Source organism: Chrysoperla carnea, chromosome 1, assembly GCF_905475395.1.
Source record: "Chrysoperla carnea chromosome 1, inChrCarn1.1, whole genome shotgun sequence".
Lineage (NCBI taxonomy): Eukaryota > Metazoa > Arthropoda > Insecta > Neuroptera > Chrysopidae > Chrysoperla > Chrysoperla carnea.
This window is the reverse complement of record NC_058337.1, coordinates 51,361,740-51,389,033: the sequence shown is the minus strand read 5'-3', so window position 1 is coordinate 51,389,033 and position 27,294 is coordinate 51,361,740. Positions and strand designations below refer to the sequence as shown.

Here is a 27,294-nt window from a genome sequence, read left to right as displayed (position 1 = left end):
CTTCTGTAGTTTTTCTTTGTTATGGTTATGTATCATAGCAGTAGTGGGAGATAATGCTCCCAGTTTTTAATTCAAGTTTTATAAAAATATCTTAGAGAAATGGTGGCAAATATTGCTCTGTTTTAAATCACATTTAAAAAAATGTGGGATCACAAACGACAACTATAGCGATATTGGAAAGCTGGCGTTCTGAAATTCTATTCCATTGATGTAGATCCAAGTGTAGCTTCTAAAAACTACAGACCAGTATCGATAAAATACAACATTGGTTGAATAAGTGGCGTATTCAAGTTAACGATATGAAATCCGTTCAAGTAACGTTCATTTTTAGAAAAGAAACGAGTCCAGCTGGTACAATGAACGGTGTCAGTTTTCCAGAGCCAAATGAAGTCAACTATCTGGGTATACACCTTGATAGAAGACTTACTTGGCGTAAACACATCTGGTTGAAAAGAAAACTGCGTGATAATCTATGTCATTCAACTAGGTATAGGGAACTGCTAGCAATAGTAATATCGAAATTCTGCAAAGATTTCAACAATAGTGTTACGAAAAATTAATGAATTTCCGTGGTATGTGCGTAATAATGATATTCACCAAAGTTTCGAAGTGTCCACAGTGCGTGAAGAAATTGTGTGTTTTCAGTGATAGATACTTGGCATGCATTGAGCAGCAGGAAAACTCTGAGTGATCAATTTCTTAGACAAATTTGACAGCGTGAACAGACTTAATAGACAAAATGTGCTAGATTTATTTAACATAATCATTGGATTAAGAGAACTTAGTTTAATGCCATTTAGGTGACTATCAGTGGGTGGGAGCTAGACTACCGTTCTAGCCAACTTTTTATTCACTAGATCTTTTAAGAACTTACAGTTCTTTAAAAAAATTTAGTTTACTTATCCAGTTCGATTATTAGGAAAATGCAAACATTAAAAAAATTTAAACTTATTTTGTTTTTTATTTATTACAAATTATATAAATTCGATATCTTTTCTGTTTGATATGTTACATATTTTTTTACAAAAAATTGTTCGAATAAATTTTAATTACAATTGAAAATTTTTAACATTGTTGCAATATACATTTTCATTTTAAATCATGATTGCTGTTTGTTTCGGACAAAATAGCAAAAACTAATGTAATAAAATGAGTAACAAATCTATTTTGCAATCTTTTTGCGTTTTATCCAAAACAAAATAAAATAATAATGAAATTGAAATGTAATTGAAATGAAAAGGTTTATTATCAATTTATGTATGACGTTTTTTTTTTTTCTGAATTGTCAATTTATTGATTATTTAGTTTGAAAAAATAAAATAAATAACAAATAAAATAAAAATAAATAAGCTATGTTTTATCTATTTCTTCTAATTTAATGGTAGTTTTTTAAGCTCTATCACATTTTAATTATTATTTTGCACTTTCATTGGCAAGACGATTTTGTATAACTTAGTTAAAATGATCAACTTTTGTTTCTATTTGCAACCTTAGGTTAGTTTAAGCGTTGGTCACAAAGCTACTTAACAAGAGTACGTACAAATGAAATTATTTTAAGGTTCTTTAATTAACACAAATTAAACAGAAATATCGATGATTGCCTGATGAGAGTGTTGAAGTGCAAAAATAACGTCACGTCTGGTTATTTTTTGATAAATTTTTTTTTACATAAATTTGTTACAAATCGGTGGATATTTAGGCCAACTAATAGTCTTATTCCGTCCGTCCGATAGGTCGAAAGGGAATTGTGGGTGAGCAAATATGAAAGTGAATGGTAGCTAAGAATTAATTTAGGGTTTGGTCTGGGTTGTGTATCTGATCTCGGTTGTGTATAAATTACTACTTGAGGATTTTTTCCTTTTACATTATAATATTTCAGAAATAGCTAAAACAAAACTCAAATTTTAAAACTACTATGCACAATATGGTTAACATAACCACATTACGTAATTTAATTATAATTAATAATTGTTCGTTACAGGCGCGGTTCCAGAAGCGCTATCAAGAGAAATATAAAATGCTTGCAACGCATTCTCAAACGTAGATTAGTTATTAAGAATTCAACTCAAAGAAAGTCGCGTACTGGATCTGCACCTGATTCGTTATAATCAGTGTAACAAACTTAATAAGGACAAAATTAACAATTTATTAAGCCATGTTTAAACACTGATTACACGTAGTTAATAAATTCAAAGACTTTTTAACAGCCTTTTTTGTACGTATATTGTTTATTTACATACAATATACAATAGTTGTAAATACAAAAAAAGTTTTACATCGTTAATATATTAATGGCGTTTTTTTTAAAAGCGTCGAGCCGCGCTTTAAAAATTAAAACAATAGTCATGTAAAAATCAATGATGGGCTTCGGTCAAATTACAAATTTGAAAAACATTTGCACGTATTTATAAAACAATTGCAAAAACAAGACCATTAGTACCATCGCCTTTTTTAAAATGAGTTACTTTGAATATCCAAAATCTATAATTGTACAAGTACTTATAAAATTTTTATTTTACTTTCTAATAATTATTGCGAAATCACAGATAAGTAATATACTCATAGAAATAGATGTATCAGTTTTGAGCAGATAAAGAGAAGAACAAATGGCCATCCAAACACACTGGTGGTGATATGCGTATTTTAAAGTCAAAATTTAATTTCATCAAAATACAAATGTACTACTTAATCACTAATAAATTAAAATAAATATTATTATTGTAGAAAACTGTAGAAAAAATGTCTGTTTTTTTTATATTTGATTAAAAAATTTTTTAGGTCCAAACTAATAAAATATTATTCAACAGAGATCACACTTTCAAACACTACGTGAAGCTGAATAATAATATTGATATTGTAGCTAGAACCGTAATGAATCCAATGGATGGCATAAGTCTGTATCCGCTACTTCCAGGAACATTCCTTTCATCAAATTGTGGCGGCTGTGTTGGTGATGGTGCGGGTGGCAAATCATTTGGTCCAGCTAAATTTTTATTAAAAACAAACAATTATTAGGCAAGTTTTAAAATTAATAGTTTTTCCACAATGAAACGAATTCCTTGAATTTTGTGTTTTTTACGTCAGTGAAATAATAGCAATGAACCGAATTAATTTTGGTTATAAATAAATGTAAGTTTATAAATTACATTTTCGTTTAATACCATTTTAGTCTTTACTTGGATTGGGAATTGTAGCTTTAATGAACTTTACACAAATTTTATGAAGTTTTTCTATCCAAACAGGAAAAAAGACGTTAAACTTTTCTTTAAACTCTCTACTATATCCTTCATCGGCGCGACATGTGGTGGTAAGCGATAACACAACAACCAAAAAGAACACCATCGTGTTTGGAGAATTCGATGTAACTCTAACACCCGAAGACATGTTATTAGTTGCTATCTATAGAATAGATAGAATAAAGCTTCTAGACTTACATCGAATTGTCGAACACTCGTGTATCCCTAAAAATTAAAGATATGAAAATAAATCGATAAAACCATAGTAAAAATATTTTAGTTGTTTTTAACTTAAGAGAACTTTTGTTTTTAGATTTTCGTTTTTATTAATAACAATGAAAATTTTACTTTTCTACTTAGTAACCAAATACAAATTGGGAAATCAAAATAATAAATATAATGAAATATAATGTGTCTTCTAAATTGAAAAAAATAGAAAATAAAATGGTATTCTATGTGTTTTTCTCTTTTTGAGTAAAACATTTTACATAGAGGTAACATTTTTTAATGGAATACTCTTTCTAACTGTTGCACGTTTCTATGTAAACTCTATGTCATTAAAATCGCTTCAGTTAAAATATACTAAGTATACTTATCACTTGTAATGCTATAGTAATGACACTTAGAATGTTTTATGTATAGAAACATTTTGGAAGATAAACGGTAGTTGCACTAAAAAACAGTAAAACTTTGTGGATCATAGAGAAAAATGATAAAATTTTCTAAGGCATAAAATTCCATAATAAAATACCCAAAGTAGAATCCAAACAAACTGCTAAAGCATAAACTTGGCCAAATCGAGTAACACAAAATTTTAGTATTTATAAAATATATTTTTCAACCCTCTTTTAAGATGGAATCAGTAGATTATAGACTTACATCAAAACTTTTCTTGCTGTTTCGTTTCATTGTGAAAAAATGATTGGTACCAATATGATAATACTATACTAAGGATATATACAACATAAAAAAATGAAATGATGAAAAATGCATTACACATACTTTTGTCACACAAAATGGCGGCCAGATGAGGAAAATTTATGATGAGTGCCATAATACTCAGTGCCTTAAATCTTCAGAATCGTGGAACGAGTCTGTAAATAACATGATCAGCCATGCAAACAATAAATAAATAAACAAATAAATTTTTTTTGATGTGAAAATAAATCAATTAATTAAAATATATGTGTTATTCACTGTGTTAAATAAAAACATAGTTTTATTTTGGATGTGTCTCCGGAATTTTATTTTTTCGATAAAACTGCTGGCGACAGTTTATAGTCTTGGGAACATTTAAAGTAATATAAGGAACGCTTAAAAATAGTAACATGTTTTTTAAAGAATTACAAAATAATTTTATTACTATTCATTGACGATTTTTTAAATAAAAAATTAAGCACTTTAGCAAAAATGTGCTTTAGAGATGTTTTTTGAAAAAATAAGCAATTTTTATTCTTTGCATATTTTTCCTAAATTGCTTAATTTTTTAGAAAAAAATTATCAATTAATAGGATAAAAAACACTGAATTTTATTAATGTTGTAAATTTATATTTGAAAACTACTTTTGTATTTTTTCTTGTGGTTGAAAATAAAAAAGAGGGTTTTTAAAAAATGTTGACTTTAGTGCACAATAAAAAATGTTTAAAATAATAAAAATAAATCCAAGAATAGAACTGATTGAATAGTGAGCATTTAAAAAATATGGTAGGTATTTCTAAGCGTTCCTTCAATTATTTCAAGGAGTGTATTGAAATGAAATTTGTTACTTGTAACAGTTTAAAATTTTACTTCGATTTCTACATGTTGAGAAAATTTACTAAATGCACTCCAATCGGAACTTCGAAGTAAAGTATATGTTTATACTTATACAAAATCTTTCGCCTTTTTATAAAATGATTAAAAGTTTGATTGAACTTTGAAATATATTCAGATTATTAGATTTTTCCCGATAATCACAGTGTTAAAATATAAATATGATTAAATTAAATGTGTAAATAAAATTAATTATAATACAAATATAAGATAAATAAATAATAAAATAATCTACATATATTATTAAAAATGCAACTAAACTAACTAAATGTAAAATGCAATGTGCAGCATTAATATTTAATAATATTAATAATATTATGTGTGACAAAATCCGTGCATTACATTATTATGTTCTGAAATGTAATTTTATATGATAAAACATAATATTTATAAATAATCATAAATAATGACGATATGTTAAATAAAAGAATTAATAATGTTACGAGGACGTTCAAGTATTACATACCAATTTTATATTCGAACAGAGGAGTATGTCAATGCAATGTCAAGTTACATTGTCATTAACTATAATGTAGTAGTAAGATTGATAGATAATAGTAAATATCAAGTTTAAAAATATTAATTAAAAGTTATGAAATCATAGTATAATACACATTTAGGGGGCAAAAGTAAGAAATGGCATAGATCTTATGTTCATTGTCGCCCCGGGCGAATCCGAAGGTGACAATAATGAGATTTGCGACATTCTTTACTAGCTCCCGTGGTGTGTATACTATTTTTTCCCCGACGAATGCAGAAAGCGACAACTTCGTTTTGCACAGCGGGACGAAAGTTGACACTTTCTACACGGAGGTGAGAAAAATTAATTTAATCTATTACTTAATTTATATACATCAAGGTCCTTTTCATACGATTGCAATTTAGTTTGCAAACTAATTTAAAATTAGATCAAAGATTATAAGTTTTTTAAGTTAAAAATTATAACCTGTGAATTAGATTGCAATCTGTCGGTACAAATCTAAAACAGTAAGTTATGAAAGAGTGCGAGACTACTAAAGATGTATAAAAAAATGTCGTGTAATACTTAAACGTTCTCCTGTTTAATATTTACTATAGTGAAACTTCTATAAAAAGAAAATAAATTAAAATATGATAAAAAAAAACCAAAATATTAAAAAGTAGGTAATATTAACTCGGTTAACGAATTTGTCTCGTTAAAAAAATCCACGAATTTTAAATAGTTGATAAGTTTTGATGTATATGTCGCAGCCAACTAGGTTAACATGCCGTTCAATTAAAATCTTAGCCTTTTTACTACACGGCGCCGTTTAATTAGCGGCCTGAACGGTATTCAGCCATTCAATCAAACAGCTAGGTAATTAATATGGATCGAAAACGTTTCATTACTTGTCTAGCCTAGTTATTTAAATTTAGTTCCAATTTTTGCCACTTGGCGTTGAAACCCACTCACTGTCAATATGGTGTCGATAAGCAACAATATTGTGACAAAAAGTTGGAACTTAGTGTGGTACTATTAAAAATTTGAACTTTCGGCACGAGTTGAGATCCAAACTATGGCGACGAAATTTCAGAAAGTCTAGGTCCTTTGAGAGAGGTTGTGACAATTTAGTCACAAGTACATTAAATGTTGTATTAATCGTTACGGCTGAATATCCTTCATTCGACTGGTTGAACGGCGCCGCTGGTTGGCGCCGTTCAAAAAAAAAGGATAGGCTGTTATTAAAAATTATTAAAATTTCTTTGTTTTATTGAAAGTTTCACTCTACTAGTTTTATTGTCATGCGGTTAAATGCATTACGTAAAAAAGCATTATAAAGCCAGATAATTTATTTGCGGTTTTGGTAATTAGACAGAAATAGGCTTTCATCTATTTTTGTGAATTAAAAATTGAAAAATAAACTTTTTTTTTAACTCAATTTTTAATTTTCATGCCAATTTCTTTGATAACGCTTCTTTTGGTTTATTATTAATATTCTCTTAATTTTATTCTTTTAGAAATTGGCAGAGCTTTATTTCCATTTAATTACCGTGGTATTTTTTCTTAATATAAAATTTTAGTAAATGTTTGCGGTGGTTTTTAGTATTGATAGTATTTGTGAGTACCTAAGTGACTGTGTGAGTTTAAGATTTTGGCTGTGTTCGACAACTTCTTCAAAATGACCAATTATGTCATTTTTAAGGAAGTGCAAGTGTTTAACGTTCATACTGATATTGGAAGTTTGAAATAAACACCTGTAATCCTTTCAAATTGAAGAAAATCTTCATTTTCAAGAGAAAATCGGACACAGCCCTTATTGTAGTTATTATGCTGTCATGCGCTTTAAACAAAATAGTGTTTAGACAATTCACAACGATATAAAACTGCATGCGTTTGAATTAGGTATGCATACCATATTTGATAGAATAAAAATTTCAAACAAAATGTTTGAAATTTTATTTTATCACATATCCATACAGAATTAGTAAGGCAGCGACTGCAAATTTCTTATACGTATTGTTAAAATTAATTCATCGCAATATCATTAATTATTAGAATCTTAAAAATGAGTAAACTCACTAAAAAAAGTCTGAACATCAATTCCTATATATTCGATAATAAAATCAGTCCTTAGGTCTTCCAATATTAATGGCGTAGGATAATTAATGATTAATAAAAATAGGAACGTTTGTATAGGTAGGTACGTTGTCGGATGTAGAGTCCTGTAAATCTTTTAATGATCCTCATTTAGGTGAGGAGTCTCCTGTAAAAATGTTCATATATTCTTGTCAATTGTTTTCATAAGTTGTCGATATGGTCTTAATTAATTGTATAAAATATTTTCCTATTTGCTATTATATAAGCTATATTATTAATAAGCAAAAATTTTTATCTATCCATTAATAATTATCTAAAAACGAGTCCCAACTGTTTATTTTTCATAATTTATTTCTAAAGATTCATAAAAAATGAACGTATTCTTAAAAACGGACAAGTTTTATTGTGCAATCGGTTATTCGTACTATAAGTTGTTGCGAGTTACACATATGATGTTTGAATACGTAAAATTAAAAACGCTGCCAAGTTTTAATTATATTTACGTGAAATAGCTTTTAAGAAAAGTTAAGGCTGGCGAACTATCAATGTTTAATGAGTCCATAGACGTCAAATAATTCTGACTTCGTGATTATTGGGAAAGCGCTCTAGAATGAGATCTATCCTGGCGATAATTGTTTTATTTTTGACTTAAAGTTTCACATGCCTTTGGTTCACCAACCCTTTTCTAGGTGATTTTATAGACACTCTACATTTTGAATATTGAATATAGTGTTTAAGTACTTAGAGAAGCACATAAGGGCATATCCGTTGCAGAAAAATTACGGATTCGGTTTTTTTGCTTATTCTTGTTCTTAATTAAGACGCCCCTTAATAAGGATTGTAAATTTGACAGGCGAAAATCTAGTCCAATTTTTTTTTTTGGAGAGATTTGTAATTTAATGGAGAATATTCTTTGCTAGGTTTCAATTGCGAGTTTAGAGTTACACACCCGAAACATTTGTCGGGGTTTAAATTTTGTTATTTTCACTTTATTTTGAATATATTTCAAGTTATTTTGTGATTTTTTCATCAAGTTGCTGCTAAAAATTAAATTTTTGCCGGAATTCGATAAAAATATTTTTATTATAACGATATACTTTTATAATTTGAAATCAAAATTGTTGTGATTTATATATATTGATCAATTTTTTTGGCATTTTTTTTTATAAATCTTTATCCTAGTAAAAAAGAGCATAATTTTCCTATTCAAATGAAACAGAAATCAATCGAAATGAATCGTAAATCCAGTTTCCGATTCATTCTATTGAAATCCATTCAAAACTTTCAATTGGAATTAATAGGACTTTTTTTTCTAGGGTGTAAATAAGTAATAATAAATAAACAGTATAAACCCGCTTCGAATCCAATGCCCAAAATAATCTACTTGTTAGTCTTGTCTCATTCAAGTTGAAAATTTTCAAAGCGACAATAACAGTCCCTGCGGCTACCAGTTGTATGAATCGAAATCGGTATGCTTACCTGCATCTAATATAATATCACTGACATCACTATGACTTCCGTCTTCATTGTATTCATTGTTTTCATATGGATTAATTAAAAGTGATTTACCAATAGTACCCCGATTTGCGTTCTTGCATCCAAACCACCAATATGCCGTTGAACGTGGGAAAGCTGGATCAGCTGGATCAACCTATTAATAAAATAATCGAATTAATTATTTTTCAATCGTTAACATTTTCACATCTTTTAAATTGTGCAAAATGAAATAATGTGTACAAACGATATCCTAGTAGCGTATTTATAGGGGCATCGTATTTTGACGGATATACATAACAGAGAATATTCCTAGATACGCCACTATGATATTCTAAAATAATTCCTAGTATGGGATCCCATTAAAATGTTGCTAAAATATTACAAACATATGCAAAGCAATGATGAAGTGCAAAAAAGTCCATCTGATTCTTACATGGGCTGTCTTATAGGAGCGGTATTTTTTACCAAAACATCGCTTGCATGTCTTAAAAGTAAGTTTCATATAAATAGGTTTGTCAATAAAATGTCAGTAATAAAAACTAATTAATCAGAATATCCAAAAAATACTTACAGCAAACATACGATCGTTAAATCTGTAGTAAGCGCCTCCTTTGAAGAAATATGTGTATCCATTTGTATAATGTAATGCAGCGTCGATGTTATCAGGAATACCTTCCCAGTTTGATAATGGTTTGGGATATGTACTTTTAACTGGTGGACGTTGTGAAGGATCAAATCGCCAAAATTTACTACCTTTATAAAAGTAAATTTTTCCATTACCACTCCAAACTAATGCTGCATCCAAATTGTCTGGGATACCAGTGAATCCTTCAGAGATATCTTTTGGATAATCACCATCAATTCGTTTACCAGTATATCTCCAATATTGTGAGCCTTTGAAGAAGTATGTTTTACCATTTTTGTACGTGAAGGCTGCATCAATATTTCCTGGTAAACCTGGCCAACTCTTTGATATTAATTTTGGATAGCCTTTAGCAACTGAATCAGTTGTTAATTTCCAATAATAATCGCCTTTAAAAGCGTATGTGACTCCTTCGGCTGAATTAAACATTGTATCGATTTTAGGATCACTACATAAGATAGGATCTTGAATATTTGGTGATTCAGTTGTTTTACGGTTTGTATTTGTGCCACTTGAATTAAAATCGTCGTCATCATCTTCGTCATTGCTTACCGGTGGTTTGATATTTTTTCTAGACTTCTTACCATATAAAGCCTACATATGTAAACAAAAATTACAATTTAAGTATCTCGAAAATTAATTCAGCCGTGAAATATGCGACCATTAGAGGTCAGATCGGTAACATTTGATTAATTATTGTATCCAACCCGAAATGATTGCAATAAAATTATTATTCTTTCAATTAATTCTGAAAAACAATTTGAAATTTCAATAGAAAATCGTGTTTTTAAATTAATTTAAACCTAGCGGCTTGATGAAGTCATCACTCACACACATTGTATGACGCATACGCTTTAATAAGTACAGTGAAATCTGGTCAAGTGAGACATCAAGGGGAACTGCTTTGTCTCACTTATAGAGGTATTCCACTTACTCAGTGTCCCAGATATCCAGGTATAAATAAATATCTGTCCCATTTACAAAGGATTTGTATAGAGAGTATGTAGATAAAAGAATGCATCAATTATAAAAATGTATCATTTTAGTTTGTCTTTTGAAAGTAGCAGCCATCAGATGTTTTTCGATGTTATAAATTTTATCAAATATGCTTTGATCACCAATTGATGTCGTTTCAAAAAAACTGTGCAAAGTTTCTAGTGCTTTTACTGCTTCGCGTTTAGAAATTTTTATTCAATTTACTTCCGAGCCCATTTCGTTGCTATCTTCTTCATTTTCCGAAGACGAGTAAGCGTGAACAATGTCGCTTTCGGTAAGTTCTCATGCAACTATTAAATCGTCGTTGACGCTTATAAAATCTTTGAATGTTGGCTGTTGATTATTGTCGTTCCGTATGATAGTAAAGCGAACTAAAACTGAAGGTCATTGAGGCTCCATATTAGCTACGTGCGGAATTTTCGGTTAGAATAAGAATAAGTATGTAAACAAACAAAACGATGCTATCTCAGTTCTCAGTTACAGAAATTATAAATCCCAGATATAACAAGAAATAATTCAGTGCTAAAGTGTTGGGACCTCAGCATGAGTTCCAGTTATGGAGGTTTCACACTTATCTAGGTCCCACTTAACCAAGTTTCACTGTATATGTAAATAGCACCAATGCGAGATTTTACTAATATTAACCAAGATATTCCAAACTTTGCGTTTCTTCGTCGCCAAAGACATCTTTATCGACGAGCAGATTTGTTCGAAATATGACCAAAGGCTCTGAGTTTTTCTGAGAAATTAAAAAAAAAATATTTTACCTGTATTCCGGAAATATCGTCGTCGTCCAAACTAAAAGCTGGATCGTACCCTCTGTAAAATGGAGCCATTAAAGCTGATTTAATATCGGAATGTGAAAGACCAAGCGAATGTCCAAATTCATGAGCAGCTACTTGGAATAAATTTGTACCACGGTATGAATTAATCGTCCAATATTCAGAATCATCGAAATGTGCATCACCGCCATATACTGGGAAATATGCATGTGCTAATGTACCACCTGGACCATCAAAAGCATCACCGTCACCATGTTCTCCACGCTCAAAACGTATTTCAATATGAACTTGTCCTGCTTTCTTTTGTGTGAATGTTAAATCTGTATATTCAGACCATACAGCAAATGCTCGTGATAATTCTTTATCAACTTCACCACGTTGTAATTTTCTTGGATATTTACTAATTTTATAAGTTAAATTTTTTACCTTCCATCTACTTCCTGATAACATAATTAAATTTTTAATTAAATTTAGGTGAAAAATATGTTATAATACAATATATCAGATAATGCAGATACATATAGAACATACGGGATGTTCTATATGTCACTATACCATCTGATGGCTCAGAGGCAAACGACTTTAGCCAGGAATGGTACAGAAGTTTATAAAATAATTTATAATAGACAAAGTCGTCTTAGCCCATGTAAGTAGCCTTGAACTAACAATTAACAGAGATAATTGTTTTAATACTTTGTATAAACTTATATAGGTCCATATTTAAACTGTTTATAATTACCTTGTAAGGCATATCGTTTCGATCGGGAATCAGTGCCATAGCCTACACGATCTTTCACACCACATCGAGGTAGACTCATTATTTTTCTTGTTTCTTCATCAAGTTCACCTAAAAAATACAAAATATTTGATTTTATCTGCAGTTTTTTAAAAGCTTGTCATGAAGTATATACCTGTGACATTTAGGCCAGCAAATGATTGGAACTCAGCAATTGCTTTTGTCCATGATTCTTCGCTTAATATACTTCCGGAACTAGGATTTCTAAGAGCTGGATTTAAGTAACCAAATTGTGACAAATATATCTGCAAAAAAACCAAATAACTAAATATTAGAGAAAATAAAAATTTTACGTACAACAAGCGAAATAAACACATTTTTGGATACACACAAGAATAGAGCCCTAATGCCATTATTGCAACCTAAGATGTTTTACTTTGAACCATGGACATAGGAATGTACTATAATTACTAGATCCGTGCTTTGAACAAGTCCTAACATTTTACTTTTGAACAAGTCTAAATATAAAAAATTTGAATAAGTCTAAAAATAAAAAAATCAGATAAGTTTGTTATAATATTTTGACATTTTTTTTTTATTTAGCTGTTATCGTCCTGATATTATTCTAAATGTTTCTACATTTTTATAAAAATACGAGCATTTTACTATGTAATGGGTAGATCAGTTTCATACAATATTCTTAATTAACTATAGAGGATATCTTTTTAATTTTGTTTTTTTTTTAAAGTTTTCTAAATGGTACCAATACTGAGTTATTATTAATACTTTATTATCATTTGATAAAAAATTTAAAAAAAATCGGATTAACTGCACTGACTCATTACAGTTAAGGACAAGTACGTAGCCAGAATATCCATCCCTGGAGGGGGGGGGGGCTGAAATGATTGTTACTTGAAATCCATTCAAGTTCCAAAAGTGAAGTTTTCAACATGTATATCTACTCTGATAATCAAATAGAAAATTAGTTTTTTATTACCCACATGAATCATTGACATTTTTACATGGGGATTTTGCTGGATTCTTTGAGTCCTCTAGAATTTCGGGGAGGGGGGCTAGGTGTTCACCACCTTCAGCCTCTCTCAATTGCTATGTGCTTGATTAGGGAATATGATTATGGCTACTCTACCCTTGGGTGGAACATATATTTTAGAATAATGATTATTATATTAATTATTTATTTAAATTTAATATCTTGTTCCGTATTACAATTATATGAAACTATTAAAAATTGATTAATTATTACATAATTGATAGTGTTTTTTATTTCATATTATTTAATATTTATAATAAATATCAGCGGTTGAAATAATTTGTTGAAATAATTATTTATAAATAAAAATTACTTAGTTTTATGTAAGTAAACCGTAACAATAAAACAAATATGTATAAATAGTAAGTAGTTGTAAATAAATACAATCAAATTATTGATTTATTTTGATTTACCTACGTGCATATCATTAACCGGTTAGGTAGTTAGAATCAGTTATTTGGTAAGAAACTTTCTTATTGTAACTATCATATTATGTTAACCTAATTTTTTTAATATTTAGGTTAAATGTGCGTCAATTACATAATAATATTTGCATTGATTGCATAAAAATTTTTTTGCATTGATTGCATATTATATAAATTAAAAAGGTAAATATTTTTACCAACAGTTTTGTTATACCGTATATATATGAAATATATCAAGGTATACTAAGTTTAGTCCCAAGTTTGTAAGATTTAAAAATATTGATGCTACGAACAAAATTTTGGTACAGGTAATCATATAATCACCTGATTAGTTTATTTTCGGTTGTCTGTCTGTCCGTCTGTGTATCGACACGATTACTAAAAAGCGAAAAGAGATATATTAAGCTGAAATTTTTATAGCGTGCTTAGGACGTAAAAAGTGAGGTTGATGTCGTAAATGAGCATTATAGGTTAATTGGGGCTTGTACGAAATTTGCACGAAAGGGCAACACATAACACATAAAGGGTCGGCAAGGTAATTTACGAAATGAGAAAAAAACGGGCACGTCGCTACGTCCATTATATATTTTTTATAAAAAATGGTAGATACGTTGACACGTAAGGGTTCGCCACTCCTGCTCTAGGCAAATATTATAGTATAGCTTCTCCATCAAAAAGCAGGCTACAGCTGTAAAACCTTCCAAAGCCTTGCCTTCTCAGTTCCCTTTCTTCGCCACTCAAATCATTCAATAATAATGATACTTAATTTGAGCTCTCTTGTCATCACTGAAAAGTGATACTAGCAGTACCTATTGCATTGGTGTTCTAATGTCTTCACAGATGTTATCTGTTGACATTAGATTTATTAGTTTAGAATTTAGATTATAAACCTAAACAACGAAGTATGACACGGTGACCATGATTTTATTGACTGGTTTATTCACCAATATTTCAAAGAAAATAGTATTACTCACCACACTTTATATTAAGGTAGGGCTACACTATATTTCTAAAATGGACAATACTTTTAAACAATTTAAAACATATATAAAGTTTTTGATAAATAATTTAAACAGAAAATTTGTTCTGTTGAAAAAAATATTTATACATATACTTGTTGTATTTTTATGCTAGGAGAGATATGTAGAATTTTTTTGCTACTTTCACTACTTTTATTTTTCTTGTACATACACATTTCAAGACTGAAATAAAACTTTTTTTTATGTAAAATAATTAGTGGAGCAAATAAGAAGTTTATATGATTTAAGATCCGACGAGTTCTGTATGATATGTTGAAAATAAGAATATATTGTGAACACGTTTTTTTAATTTATTTTACTACTGCCCTCAGGATATCAGATACTGATTGTTCAAGATTAACAACTACTGATTGTTAATAAATATCATGGTTAATGCATTATTTAATATATCGTTTCTCAAATAATTTCCATCATGTCCGTGGGTGGAAAATAATGTGCACTCATCAAAATAACATTAATTAAAAATAAAATAAAGTTCGAAAACTAAAACCCCGACAATTACAGAATGATAAGTAAAATCGTCATTACAGTCGGGTGACCTCTTTTCGGCCCTGTGGAAAAATGTTTAATCTTAGAGGTCCCTCGACTGTAATGTCGATTTTATTATTTAAATCATTTTGGGGCTATGATTTCGTGAGAAAGTATAACAACATATAACAACATATATATATATATATATATATATTTGAAAAGTGCTATCATAGCTTTATGTCCTCTAGAGTGCGCCGTGTTTAATTTAATGTGACGGTATATAGCCTATAACCAGCGGACGATCAAGACGCTTCCAACGATAACTCAGTTGTCAAATTATGATAAGTAGTTTAGATTCTATACTTTAGAAGCTCGGAGGGAACAGACGAAAATACATACATTTTAAACTATGTCCTCTAGAAGGCGCCATATTCAATTTATGGTGACGCCACATAGCTTATAACCAGCGGGCGATCAAGAAGCTTCTAACGTTACCTCAGTTGTCAAATAATAATAAGTAGATAGTTTAGAAGCTAGATGGGAACAGAGTACAGACGAAAATACATACATACAGTACAGACGAAAATACTTGTATCGTTGGGATAAAAAAATGGAATTGTTAGAGCAGATTTGTCCTCGGCTTTGTGCCCTTTCCTTGTGTTCCCGGCTTTTGTGTTAACTTTCAATTAATATCATATACTGCACACGCCTAGGATCAGAACTGATTCAAAAAATTGATCTGGAATCAGTATGCTTTAAATGTTGGTGTTTAAATTGAAGGTGTTTATAATGTGATTCTCCCTTTTTTATTATAATATTTTACCTTTAATATAAAATCAACCAATCAATTCAATGAATGACTGAATATGAATGAATGTGTAAAATAACTAATTTGCATATTTATCTAATACAAATTAATAGGAAAAAATATTGAAATATGTAATTTCTTTCTATAGAAAAATATGACTACCAAAACCCACTCAATAATATAGTAAATATATATTAAAAATTTTACCGTAAAATCTTATAAAATTTATTACCAGAAATGAATTTCATATAAATGAGTGTATCTTTTTGATGCTGTTGAAATTATTGGAAGATTTTTACTTAGAAGCATTTAGTTAATTTGCAGTAATAACTAATAGGTAAATATAGGTAATTATTAACAGTGATTCAAATAGCAAAATGCGTTATAAGGTGGGGTTGCCAGAACATTATGGTTATTGTAGACTCATTTTCATTGAAAAATAGCCTTTCCAAAATCGCCCTATTTAAGTTCAATCTCATGGTTGTCAAATAAAAAAATTATATAGTGATGCGAAAAATTTCGGCAACCATTAAATTACGCATTTTTACTTTTAAATGGTTCAAAATAAAAAGCTGAAAATTAAAACCATTATAATATGGATTGTTTAACGACAATCACTTTTTTTTTTTTAATCCGCCAAGTGATTAATATACTTTTAAAGCGAAAAATTTCGCAACGACTTTTTTTCGCGGACGATGATTTTAAAGTAGTCGATTTTAGTATTTATTTATTACTTGAGGTATAACAATAACACACGCAATTGAAATTTATTAGATTTTTCGATCCTTGGAGCAAAAACAAAAGGTTCCATGCTATCCCAACAACGGGCAGCATTAAAAGAATTGTGGCAACTATATGAACAGGTATCAAATCTCTTTTGTGGCAGCCTGTATGTATATCATATAATATAGACACTATTATGAGATTAATAATACAACATAAAGGCTGACATTGTTGAGTCATATACGTTTGAGTCATTATTGCTAATAAAATAAATAATGTAGATTTTGTTTAAATTTTTTTATTTTTTATTTATGTAGGCATTAAAATGGGTAACAAATTATTACGCTAACAACTGAGTGAATATTTTTATTAATAGTCATAACTTATTAAATATTTTAATACTTAAATTAAAATGTTATACATAACGAATTTGCATATAAAATGACAATTCAATAAATGAGCAAAGTGGACAAAACCTTTTGATAATGTAAACCTATAATTCATACAGTAAAGGATGTACGAGTGCGAGGACAATTTTGGATAAAAGGCTTGTTTTTTTTATATGAAGTTGGAATAAGTCTAAATCAAGAATGAAAATTTTAGGAGAGATTGCCCTGTTTTTTAAATAAATAAATGACTTTAACTGTAGACATATTTAACATTGGTCTTATGGGAAAACGGTAGATGGATGACATGTTTTCATATAGATTTCTCCAAAACTAGTCGGTGGAAATTAAAAAAAAACTGTTAAAATTAAAGTTAAAACCTTAATAAATTATTGAAAACAAATTAAACCCGTTGTGTCCGATTAATTAAGGTTGTATAAGCACGGTAGTGAGGACAAAAATTTAAAAAAATATATATTTTAAATTTGGTGGTGAATTATGTTATAACTTGACAATATAAGATGAAAAGTAAGAATAAAATTTTTCGATATCTTCCAAATATCGAATATTCGAGTGATTTTCAAAATATTGAAAGTTGAAAATTGTTTATTAAGCTTTCGATATTTCGAAAACCAAAGCAGATATCGAAAAATTGTATACTTATTTTTCGTTTACATCTATACAGTTATAACAGAATTCATCATCAAAGTTGAAAATAAGGTACAAATAATTTCAACCTTAAATCTAAAATTGTCTTGGCGCTCGTACTGCCATAAAAGTACATTCAATGAGTTTGTTATAATATACAGAATTTCGTACTACTGATAAAAATAATCTAAACTACTGGAAATTAATAAACTTTTTTCTCAACAGGAAAAATTATTAAATTTTGTGATAAAAAACTAAGATGTCATCTCTGTGTTCCGTTTTTCAATACTATCAACTATCGCCATTTTCGATAAAATAAGATTTCGATTTGCTGTGTAAGACTGAAGCTTAATTACAGCCGAACAAAAATCGCTATCGTAAATAATAGCATACGGCTACATCAAGGATATAGCTTTGCTGGTAAGTTATTAATATTGCATTGGTGTATAACATATCTATATTTTTATACCTTGTATATATGTAATATATATCAAGGTATACTAAGTTTAGTCCCAAGTTTGTGACGCCTAAAAATATTAATGCTACAAACAAAATTTTGGTGTTCATAAAATCACCTAATTAGTCCATTCCCGGTTGTCCGTCTTTCTGACAACACGATAACTCGAAAACGAAAAAAGATTTCAAGCTGGAATTTTTGATGTACTCAGGACGTAATAGTGGGCCCAGCACGTAAAAAGAAAAAAAACGAAAAATGAATAGTGTTCTCAGGACAGTGTGTTCAATACGTAAAAATTGAGATCTAGTTCGTAAATGAGCAACATAAGTCAATTGGGTTTTGAATTCGTAGGATCCATCTTGTAAACCGTTAGATATAAAACAAAAATTCAATCTTAAAAAATGTTCTTATAAAAATTGTTCTCCATAACTATAGTGGTATTGTGAAACATTCTCCACTAGTGGTCTTGTGAAACATTCTCCACTAGTGGTCTTGTGAAACATTCTCGCAGACGAAATAAATTCTAGAAAATACTTCGAAATTTGGTGTTTGGTATTCGAAATTTTCGAATACCAAATAATTGTGTTGTTTTTTTCTCTAATTTACTAAAACTCTTCTAATTTATAAAAAAAATAATGCAAGCACTGATTTTCAATACTTTCAATACAAGATATTTGAACAATTAACTACTTCAATTGTTTGTTTTCACTTGTAATGGTTTATTTTACAATAATATTAATTTTATCACACATTCACCTGTTAAATAACAAATAAATAATTCATTTTTCAGAGCCTTGGAAAAATGGAATTTTTATGGTAAAGGCGTAGTTTTTATCATAAGAATGTACTTTAAATATTTGACAGTATTTCTACGTAATTTCATAATTTATAAAGAAATACATATTTACGTAATGTTAATCAGTATCGCATTAATAAATCATATTTTTGTTGTGTGATAAATCGAGGGTGTGTAATGTAACCTACCTAACGAGATTACAAAAAATGACAATATATACATTTTTCCAATACTTATCTTCACGAAATAAGATATCATTTTTAAATATTTTTTCAATTTTATTTTTGGACAAGAGCAGGTATATGCATATTAGTGGGAGCGCAGATAAATGCATTTGATATTATTTGCTATCATCTATTTGTGACATAAAATAATATTCTCAACGCTTCCACCAAATTTATAATGCAATTTAATTCAATCTTTATTCATCTTTTTTGAACAATACATATGTTGTACAGAACATGTCGTAGTAATAGGATGTAGTAAATGAAGGAAATCGGAATTATGCAGCTATGACTTTCTAAGGAATATTTTGGATAACAAAGGGGTGGTATCCCAGAGAAATTTTTTCAGTCGATAACTCAAGAACATATCTTTCAATGACCAAATTAATCAAATTTTCGTATCTGTGGATTGGTTAGGGTAGTTAGTACCCAAAAAAATATAAAATCCAGCTGATTTACATTATTAGATGTGAAATAAAAGCTTTTCGTACAGATTTTAAGGAATGTCTCAAAAACTACTCACCCAAAAGTTAAGTGAAGCGGATTTGTTTCGGTTCGAAATTATCCTATATATAAGGTTTTTAAGAGGTAGGTAATATACATTCACCCTAAGAAAATTGAGAAATTTTGTTTGTACCCGTTGTGGGTTAAAATTATTTTTTATAGTAATTTTGACCCCAAAAATTTAAAAATCGAAGGTCATCTGACAATTGGACTATTAGTTTTCAAGATATCACAAAAATCGTATATCCTGAGAGCGTTTCCGGAATAATGCAAGAAAATAAACTAAAAAGTAAGACCATATATAGGATAAATGATAATGAAAAGTTTTCATTACCCTCTTCAAAAAATTTTCTGAATCCGCGCTAGAAAATATAAACATTTATTTCAAACACACGTTCAGAAATCTCTAAGATTTCTATTGCATCGTTAGTATTATAGAACGTGTGTCAACCTTTTCATGAAAGTTTTTCTAACAGTTTAATTCAACTGCACGTTTAAAAAAAACATAAAGTCAGTAGTCATTGGTATTAAAAATTTCATTAAAATTCATTGCAAGTTCTTTGAATCAAGGTTGATGTCTTGCTTGCTATAATATGTGAATCAATCATATCACATACAAATCTATAGTGATGAAGTTTTGAATACTTAAGTATTTTTTTGATATTCCATTGTGTCTGTTCTTGAGTTACTCTTTCTCTATATAGTAAATTGTTTATTTTATTATAAACAATTTTTTAATAACATTGAAGAATCTGCATACATTAACATTGAATTCTTTTAAATAAATTCCTAATATTAATAAAAAAATCTTTGCACACAGGTCGATGTTTTTAGTATGACCTGATAAATAATACCATCTTCAATAAAGAATAGTCAAGGTAAAGAGCAAACTGCAAAGACTATAATTTTGTGATATTTAATACTATGTTATTATTTATAAAATCGTTTAACTAATTTGTGTTTACTATACCTATCTAAGCGGTGAACTATTCAATTTTAAATAAGAGGCTCGCTCATAGTTCAGTTTAAAAATTTTTTGTTAATAATTATATATTATTATAATATATAGGGTGTTCTATTTAACTTTAATCTAAGCTGTAATACATCAAAAAATATTCAAAGAAAAATTGATGAGAGTTTAAATTGAAGAGTTGTTCTTCATAACAACGCCTAAAACTTTTGTTCAAAATATTTTTTGAAGAACGCATACTTTTATTAGAAACAAAAAGTAAAATAGGGCTTTTCATTTTAAAATCACGATTCACATTTGTTTCGCACTAAATGATTTATAACCAATGTGATAAAATGAATAACAAATATCTTCTATCTTAGTCCTACTTATTGCTGTCAGTACGAAAAAATAAACTCTGCACTTGCGCTTATGACATGATGAAAAGGCCTATTCTTTATGTTCTTATTAGAGAAGTAAATAATGGTAGGGGAAGGTGGTCTGAAATGATCCTCTTAGGAAAAAATGTAATTTATATCCAAACTATTCGACACATGTACAACGTCGAAATATTTTCGAGTTCTTTATTTAAATGTTACAATATTGGTATGTAAATTTCTTTTGATCTGTTGAAATTTTTAGAACTATTCAATATTTCTCAAAAGGGATCGTTTTGACCGACCTTGTAAGGATAGTGGGTAAAATAATCCCATTGCATTTTTTGTTATACGCCTATGAAAATGTGCTATCATATTATTAAAAGTCAACAAAAGCCAAGAGTAAAAACAGCCAGCTGGCAAAAACTAATACAAAAAAAGAAATTTTACGTTGAAATTTGTTTTACCATAAATCATAAGCAGTAAAATTAATATTTTTGCTACCAAAACACAAATTAGCTTATACATCACCATAGGTCTTTGTTGAACGATTAATTTGATCGTGCGGAAACCATCTATCGATAAATATACTAAAAAGCTTTAATGGTTTACTTAATACAACGAAGGATCATTTTACCCTGAGTGATCATTATAGAACACTTTCCCCTACATATTAATTTTTTATTATTAAAGGTTATTTAAAGATTATTTATTACTTATTTTAATAAAGATGGCGAATTTTAATTAAGGTATCTGAATATTTCCGACTAATAAAACACAAAAAAACATTCCTGTTTCAGATTTCAGCTTAATGTATTCTTTTCTTTATAAAAACCATTTTCGCCCTCTAGTTACGGTCCAGTCTCAAGATAAATAAAATTCCCATAAAAAAGGATTATTTTCTTGGATAAGTTCCATTATTTTAATTCGATTATATTTCGAAAAAGTTATTTATCAGAGAGTTTTTGTAAAACTTTTCTAATTCCCTTCACACTAATATAATCAAAGACAATAAAAACTGTACCACAAAATGACTTAAATGAATACCATTTGTGTGTATCACCCATAAACATTTGTTAGCGGTTTGAAATGAATTGACACCTAAGCTTTGAAGAATAACAACACGTGTTTTTTAAAACGTAATAAATAATTAATTAATAAATAGGTACATTATAACAGAAAAATAAATTAAAAACATGCTTTAATAATAATTTTCTTCATAGTTTATAATAATTTAAATTGTTAGTGATTATCATTCTATACCTATAATTAAATGAGTCACTGAAATTACGAAGAAGGCAACCAACCCTTTAGTAGCTTTAAAATCCGGTTTTGATAAAAAGCTCTTCGAAAAATTCCTTTCGTTTGATAATTTTGAATAAGTTCATAAAGATTAAGTCACGATATATGCTCAAAATTTTAATAATAATTTCAAGTTCAATATTTTTGAAATAACAAAGAATAATTTTTTTTCAAATTTCGATTTTTTGGGTCAATGGGGCATTGATTTGAATCTTTGTAATATGGAGAGGTAAGTCTGGTAAAGTGGGCAAATTGGTCACTGCCACACATTGAATATACAGTAGAATCTCGATAACTTAAACCTCGGTAACATAAAAACCTCTGTTACTTCAAAAAATACTATGTTCTCTTCCCATCAGAGCCCAAAACCTCTATAACTTAAAATACGCAACCTCTATAACTTAAATAAATAATCTCTGTATAGGCCCTCAGTAACTACATAGAAACATGTACATACCTCTATATTAACTAGCGTACATAGAAACATGTACATACCTCTATATTAACCTTTACCTAACATAGACACTTGATAACTTAAAACCTCTATAACTTAAAATATTTCGTGTTTCCCTTGGACTTTAACTTATCGAGATTCTACTGTAATTACTTTTTATATTCATTTAAGGTATTTCCAGCACACTGCACTTGTCGACAGATTTGGCCTATTTTTGCACAGACTCAGAATGAAGTTAACTGTGCGATCCTGAAGTTACAGAATTTTTGGTCGTTTAGATCGCGTGATAATCAGCTTCATAGTTAGCGATCTCCATTCAAAACGCATGTAAAACGCACTGTCCTCCCAACTATTTTTTATAATATTAAAAAGTTCTCTTGGAAAAAAAAAGAACGGGAGTTGAAAGGCATGTTTTTAGAATAAAATAAATAAAAAGTTTTAGATATTAATTTTTGTTTCCGAGGTATCAGCTTTGTCGTAAATTATTCAAAATTCAGAAACTTTGGGATTTAATAGTAAGCCCTATTAAGTTCTTAAATTTAATTTCCCCCTTAAATTCTGTCAAAAAAAAAATTTACCATAGCTTTAGCATAGGAACTGCAAATACCATGCTTTGAATACTTTAGACAAATTCGTTCTTAGGCGCATTGGTTTTATTATGCGTAAAATTCCTGTTTTTTTTATTCCATTTTCATTTGGAATACTTTACATTTTCTTTTATATGATTTTGGGCCTTAATTTTCCTTTTTGCAATGTGATGAAAGCTCCAGCATTTTTAAGCAACAAATCATAGTATAGACATAATTCTCAGAGACTAAACCAAAAGCTTTTTGTTAAATATATGATATAATGTTTAATATTTATTATTTCAGTGCTACCAGCCGTAAAATATTATACATATATAAGCTTATTTCTCCTAAAAATTATTTCACAAACAAATATGTTAATGCCTCTTTATTAGACTTAAAAAAGTAGTATAATGAAAATGGCAGAAAATTGATTTTTACAACTTTGTTTTTGGTGGGCATATTTTTACTTTCTATGCGTGCGTGCACTCTTAAGAAATTAAGTTTTTGTATAAAAAAATTGCAATGTGTGTTTCCATAAATTCCATCCAGTATGTTGACCAGCACAGGATACTTGGTGACACAAAATAGCTGACTGCTATCCTGTACTGGTCAGAATGCAGAATTAATTTATGAACACACCAAACAAATCCGAATTACTGGAATAGTTTTAGATAAAGATACTGTGTGTTATTTAACGAGTACATAAATATGGCAGGAAATATATTGTTAATATTTTCCTTCAGTAGATCCGTTCATGAATGCCAATCCTAACAACTTATGCTCATAATTTTATTAATAACATAGAGTTACGTGATGATTTAATTAATAAATTACATACCAAACTCCATGTTTATGTTATTTATTTATTTATTATTGTTGAAATTGAATTTCAATATAAAAAAAATATAGTCAATTTTTTATTTATTTTCATTTTAAACAATTATTACATATTATTAATTTTTTTTTAATAAAAATAATTAAGTAAAAAATATCAAGGTAAACACGACAAATAAAAAAAAAAACTTTGCATATGCGAGTACACACACATCTATACATAGCTTGAATTATTTTACTACCTTAATCCCAGACCAGATTAAGGTAGTTCACTCGTAATAGTTAATTGGATAACTACATACTGTTATATTCGCATACTATTTGTGACAGTAGTGAACAATGCTAATACATTGTATGTATGCATATTCTCAATAGACACACACAACTGCAAAGGACCCCACAATATTAGATAGGAAAATGGCTTTCAGTAAAACTTTTACTAACCCACCCTAAAATGTTCTTTGGATCATTTTGTTCAAAAACCTCACGACCATATAAATTTTTAACGAGTAGTTTTCGAGCTACAGGCGATTAAGATGAGTAGTTTTTTTTGTATTAATTGTGCAAAAAGTATAGAAAAAATGTTATTATTATTATTATTATTAAAGCTACAAATATATTATAGTTTAAGTATATGACTGGGAAAATAGCTTTCTGTGAAAATTTTTCAAATAAGCCCAAAATGTTCTTCAAAATCGTTCTGATCAAAAGCTCTTACGGCCACAAAATTATTTAATAGTTTTCGAGCTACAGACTCTATAACTATAATATATGTTTAGCTTTGATCGTCCGTAGTTCGAAAATTACTCGTTAAAAAGTTTTGTGACCCCGAGAGTTTTTGATCAGAATGATTCAAAGAACATTTTAGGGTAGGCACGACAAGCTTAAAGCTTTGCTTATCTTTTTAATAAATCAGGCAAGAACCGTTTTCATGGTACCAAAAAGTTCGTTATACATTAATTTTTCAATACGTTATGTTCGAAAATAATGGTAAGAACCGTTTTCGAGATATATATAGAAAAGTATTTTTTTTTTTGAGTCGGTAATACCTTCAGCATGTTAATTAAACACATTTTGATTATTAAATTTCATTATTTGTTTTTGTAAGATTCAATTAATCCTGCATAATTTCAGGGTACCTGTTTTGTAATTTAAATCGTTTTTACCAGAATAAATATGCAAATTTTTGAGCAATAGATTCAGAAACTAGAAAGTACTGGTTTTCAAACGAGCTATTGCCGTTCCATATTGGATGTTTTTCGCAGGGATACAGCTTTTTGAAATTTTAGTAAAATTTTTTGTTAACAAAATCTTCTTTGAAGGCTTTGATTGAGTATTGTGCGTTGTAAGTCGCGTTTTATTGGGTTGAATTTGTTGGTTTTTAATAATTGAGTATTCAAAAGATTGATTTATATAGATATTTACCGCAGGTAGGTATACGTATATAAAATATTGCCTATAATTAATTTTCAACTGAATTTTATACTTTAACCGTAACACATATACTTATAAAATATATATAAAATATTATTGTCAAGCACCCCCGTTTTATTTATTTTCATGAAATCCGGAAACAACGACAATAGATGTGAATTCGAATCTAACCTTGATACTTCAATTCTAACGGAAATGACGTAGAATTAAACTAAACATCATATTATATCCAAATAAAGGTCAGAATAATATGTAATGTTTGGTATATTTAGGATTCCGTTTTGTTTGCAATTGTCAGTTGTCACAAGTCACATAGCATTATAGTTTATAATTAACGGCCATATCTTTAACCTTTGAAATATCTGAAAAATTATGGAGGAGCTACAGTTTATAATTAATGAACATTTCTTCAAATTTTGAAGTACCTGAAAAATTATCGAGGGCTCTTATCTACCTTTGCTTCTCGAAGGAGATGAACTAGTTTCTAGGACATATTATTGTCTATTTACGATATACTAGGATTATTCCAAATATAAAATTTCAATGATGTCAAGAAAATTTAGCGGTAGTTTCATTTTTAACCCCCGAACCGCTCTGTGTGTGTGTCTGTGTGTTTGTCTGTCTGTGGCATCGTATCGCTTAAACGGATGAATCGATTTTAATTTTTTTGGTTTCATTTGAAAGGTAATTTAATGGAGAGTGTTCTCCATTCAAGTGCGAGTTTAGAGTTACATACCCGAAAAAACTAAAAAAATTGGAGATGATCTTCAAAATCAATTCAGTTTGGAAAAGGCATGACATATAATTTTAACATATAAATAATTACTATGGAAATGAATGGTCAAATAAACCTGACTCAATTCATTTTGAAAAGTGAAATGGTAAAATAATTAGGTAATTCAAAACAATAATTCAAAAGAACAAAGTCAACTCAAATATTTCAATTTTAATTCAAATATTTCCAAAAATTGGTCCCAAAAAATGATAGCTGTCGAAGTATCCTTTTCATCTCATCTAATGTCATCTCATCTGATGAGTACCACTTTTATATTGATTTAAGAAGGAGTGTAAAGTATAAAATTTTTATCTGTGCGTCTATTTGTTTCTCAGTGACATCGTAGCCCCTAAACAGTCGAACCGACTTGATTGAGAACATTTTATAGCTTCCAAAAATCGGTTTACAAAAATTAAATCGCATTTGTCGGGAGTTTCTTAAATTTTGTAAATTTCACTTGTGTAGTCATTACATTAAATTTGTCGACTAATGTGTCACCGTTAATATTACCATTGACTCTTTCAGAGTCGTTGAGGTGACAGTGCAGGTATACAGTTCTTCGGAAATCAATGTGAGAATGGTATACATTAAAAAAAAAATTTCCATGTGGATAAAGATGATAGATTTAATAATTAACAAGATTAATCTTAATTAATTAAATAAAATGAAATCATCAAAATATTAGTGAAATAATTGCTATTATTCATACCAATGACTTAAAAATTGTAATTGGAATATTAAAATTTAAAAGTTATTGTAAAAATATTCCCAGGGTTTAAGGTCTTTGAATAGAGGGTTTTGGCCACT

General features: G+C 28.9%; 1 protein-coding gene across 6 annotated transcripts in view; it reads right to left on the bottom strand.

Moving 5' to 3' along the window:
• Positions 1-2,733: 2,733 nt before the first annotated feature.
• LOC123305758 (matrix metalloproteinase-19) overlaps positions 2,734-27,294 on the bottom strand; it is a 47,202-nt gene continuing 22,641 nt past the window's right edge. Inside the window, exons 2-9 of one of the 6 annotated variants that reach the window (XR_006536854.1) lie at positions 12,436-12,565; positions 12,264-12,371; positions 11,510-11,964; positions 9,675-10,340; positions 9,086-9,257; positions 7,589-7,772; positions 4,239-4,330; positions 2,856-2,983 (exon numbers count right to left, since the gene is read on the bottom strand). Coding sequence is in view for 2 of the 6 variants with exons in the window: in XM_044887573.1 (XP_044743508.1) it covers positions 2,826-2,983; positions 9,086-9,257; positions 9,675-10,340; positions 11,510-11,964; positions 12,264-12,371; positions 12,436-12,565 (1,689 nt within the window). In the remaining 4 variants the exon portion in view is untranslated. Of the gene's footprint in view, positions 2,984-4,238; positions 4,331-7,588; positions 7,773-9,085; positions 9,258-9,674; positions 10,341-11,509; positions 11,965-12,263; positions 12,372-12,435; positions 12,566-27,294 lie in introns of all 6 variants that reach the window. The other 5 variants (XR_006536853.1, XR_006536856.1, XR_006536855.1 and 2 more) reach the window with 5 other exon arrangements.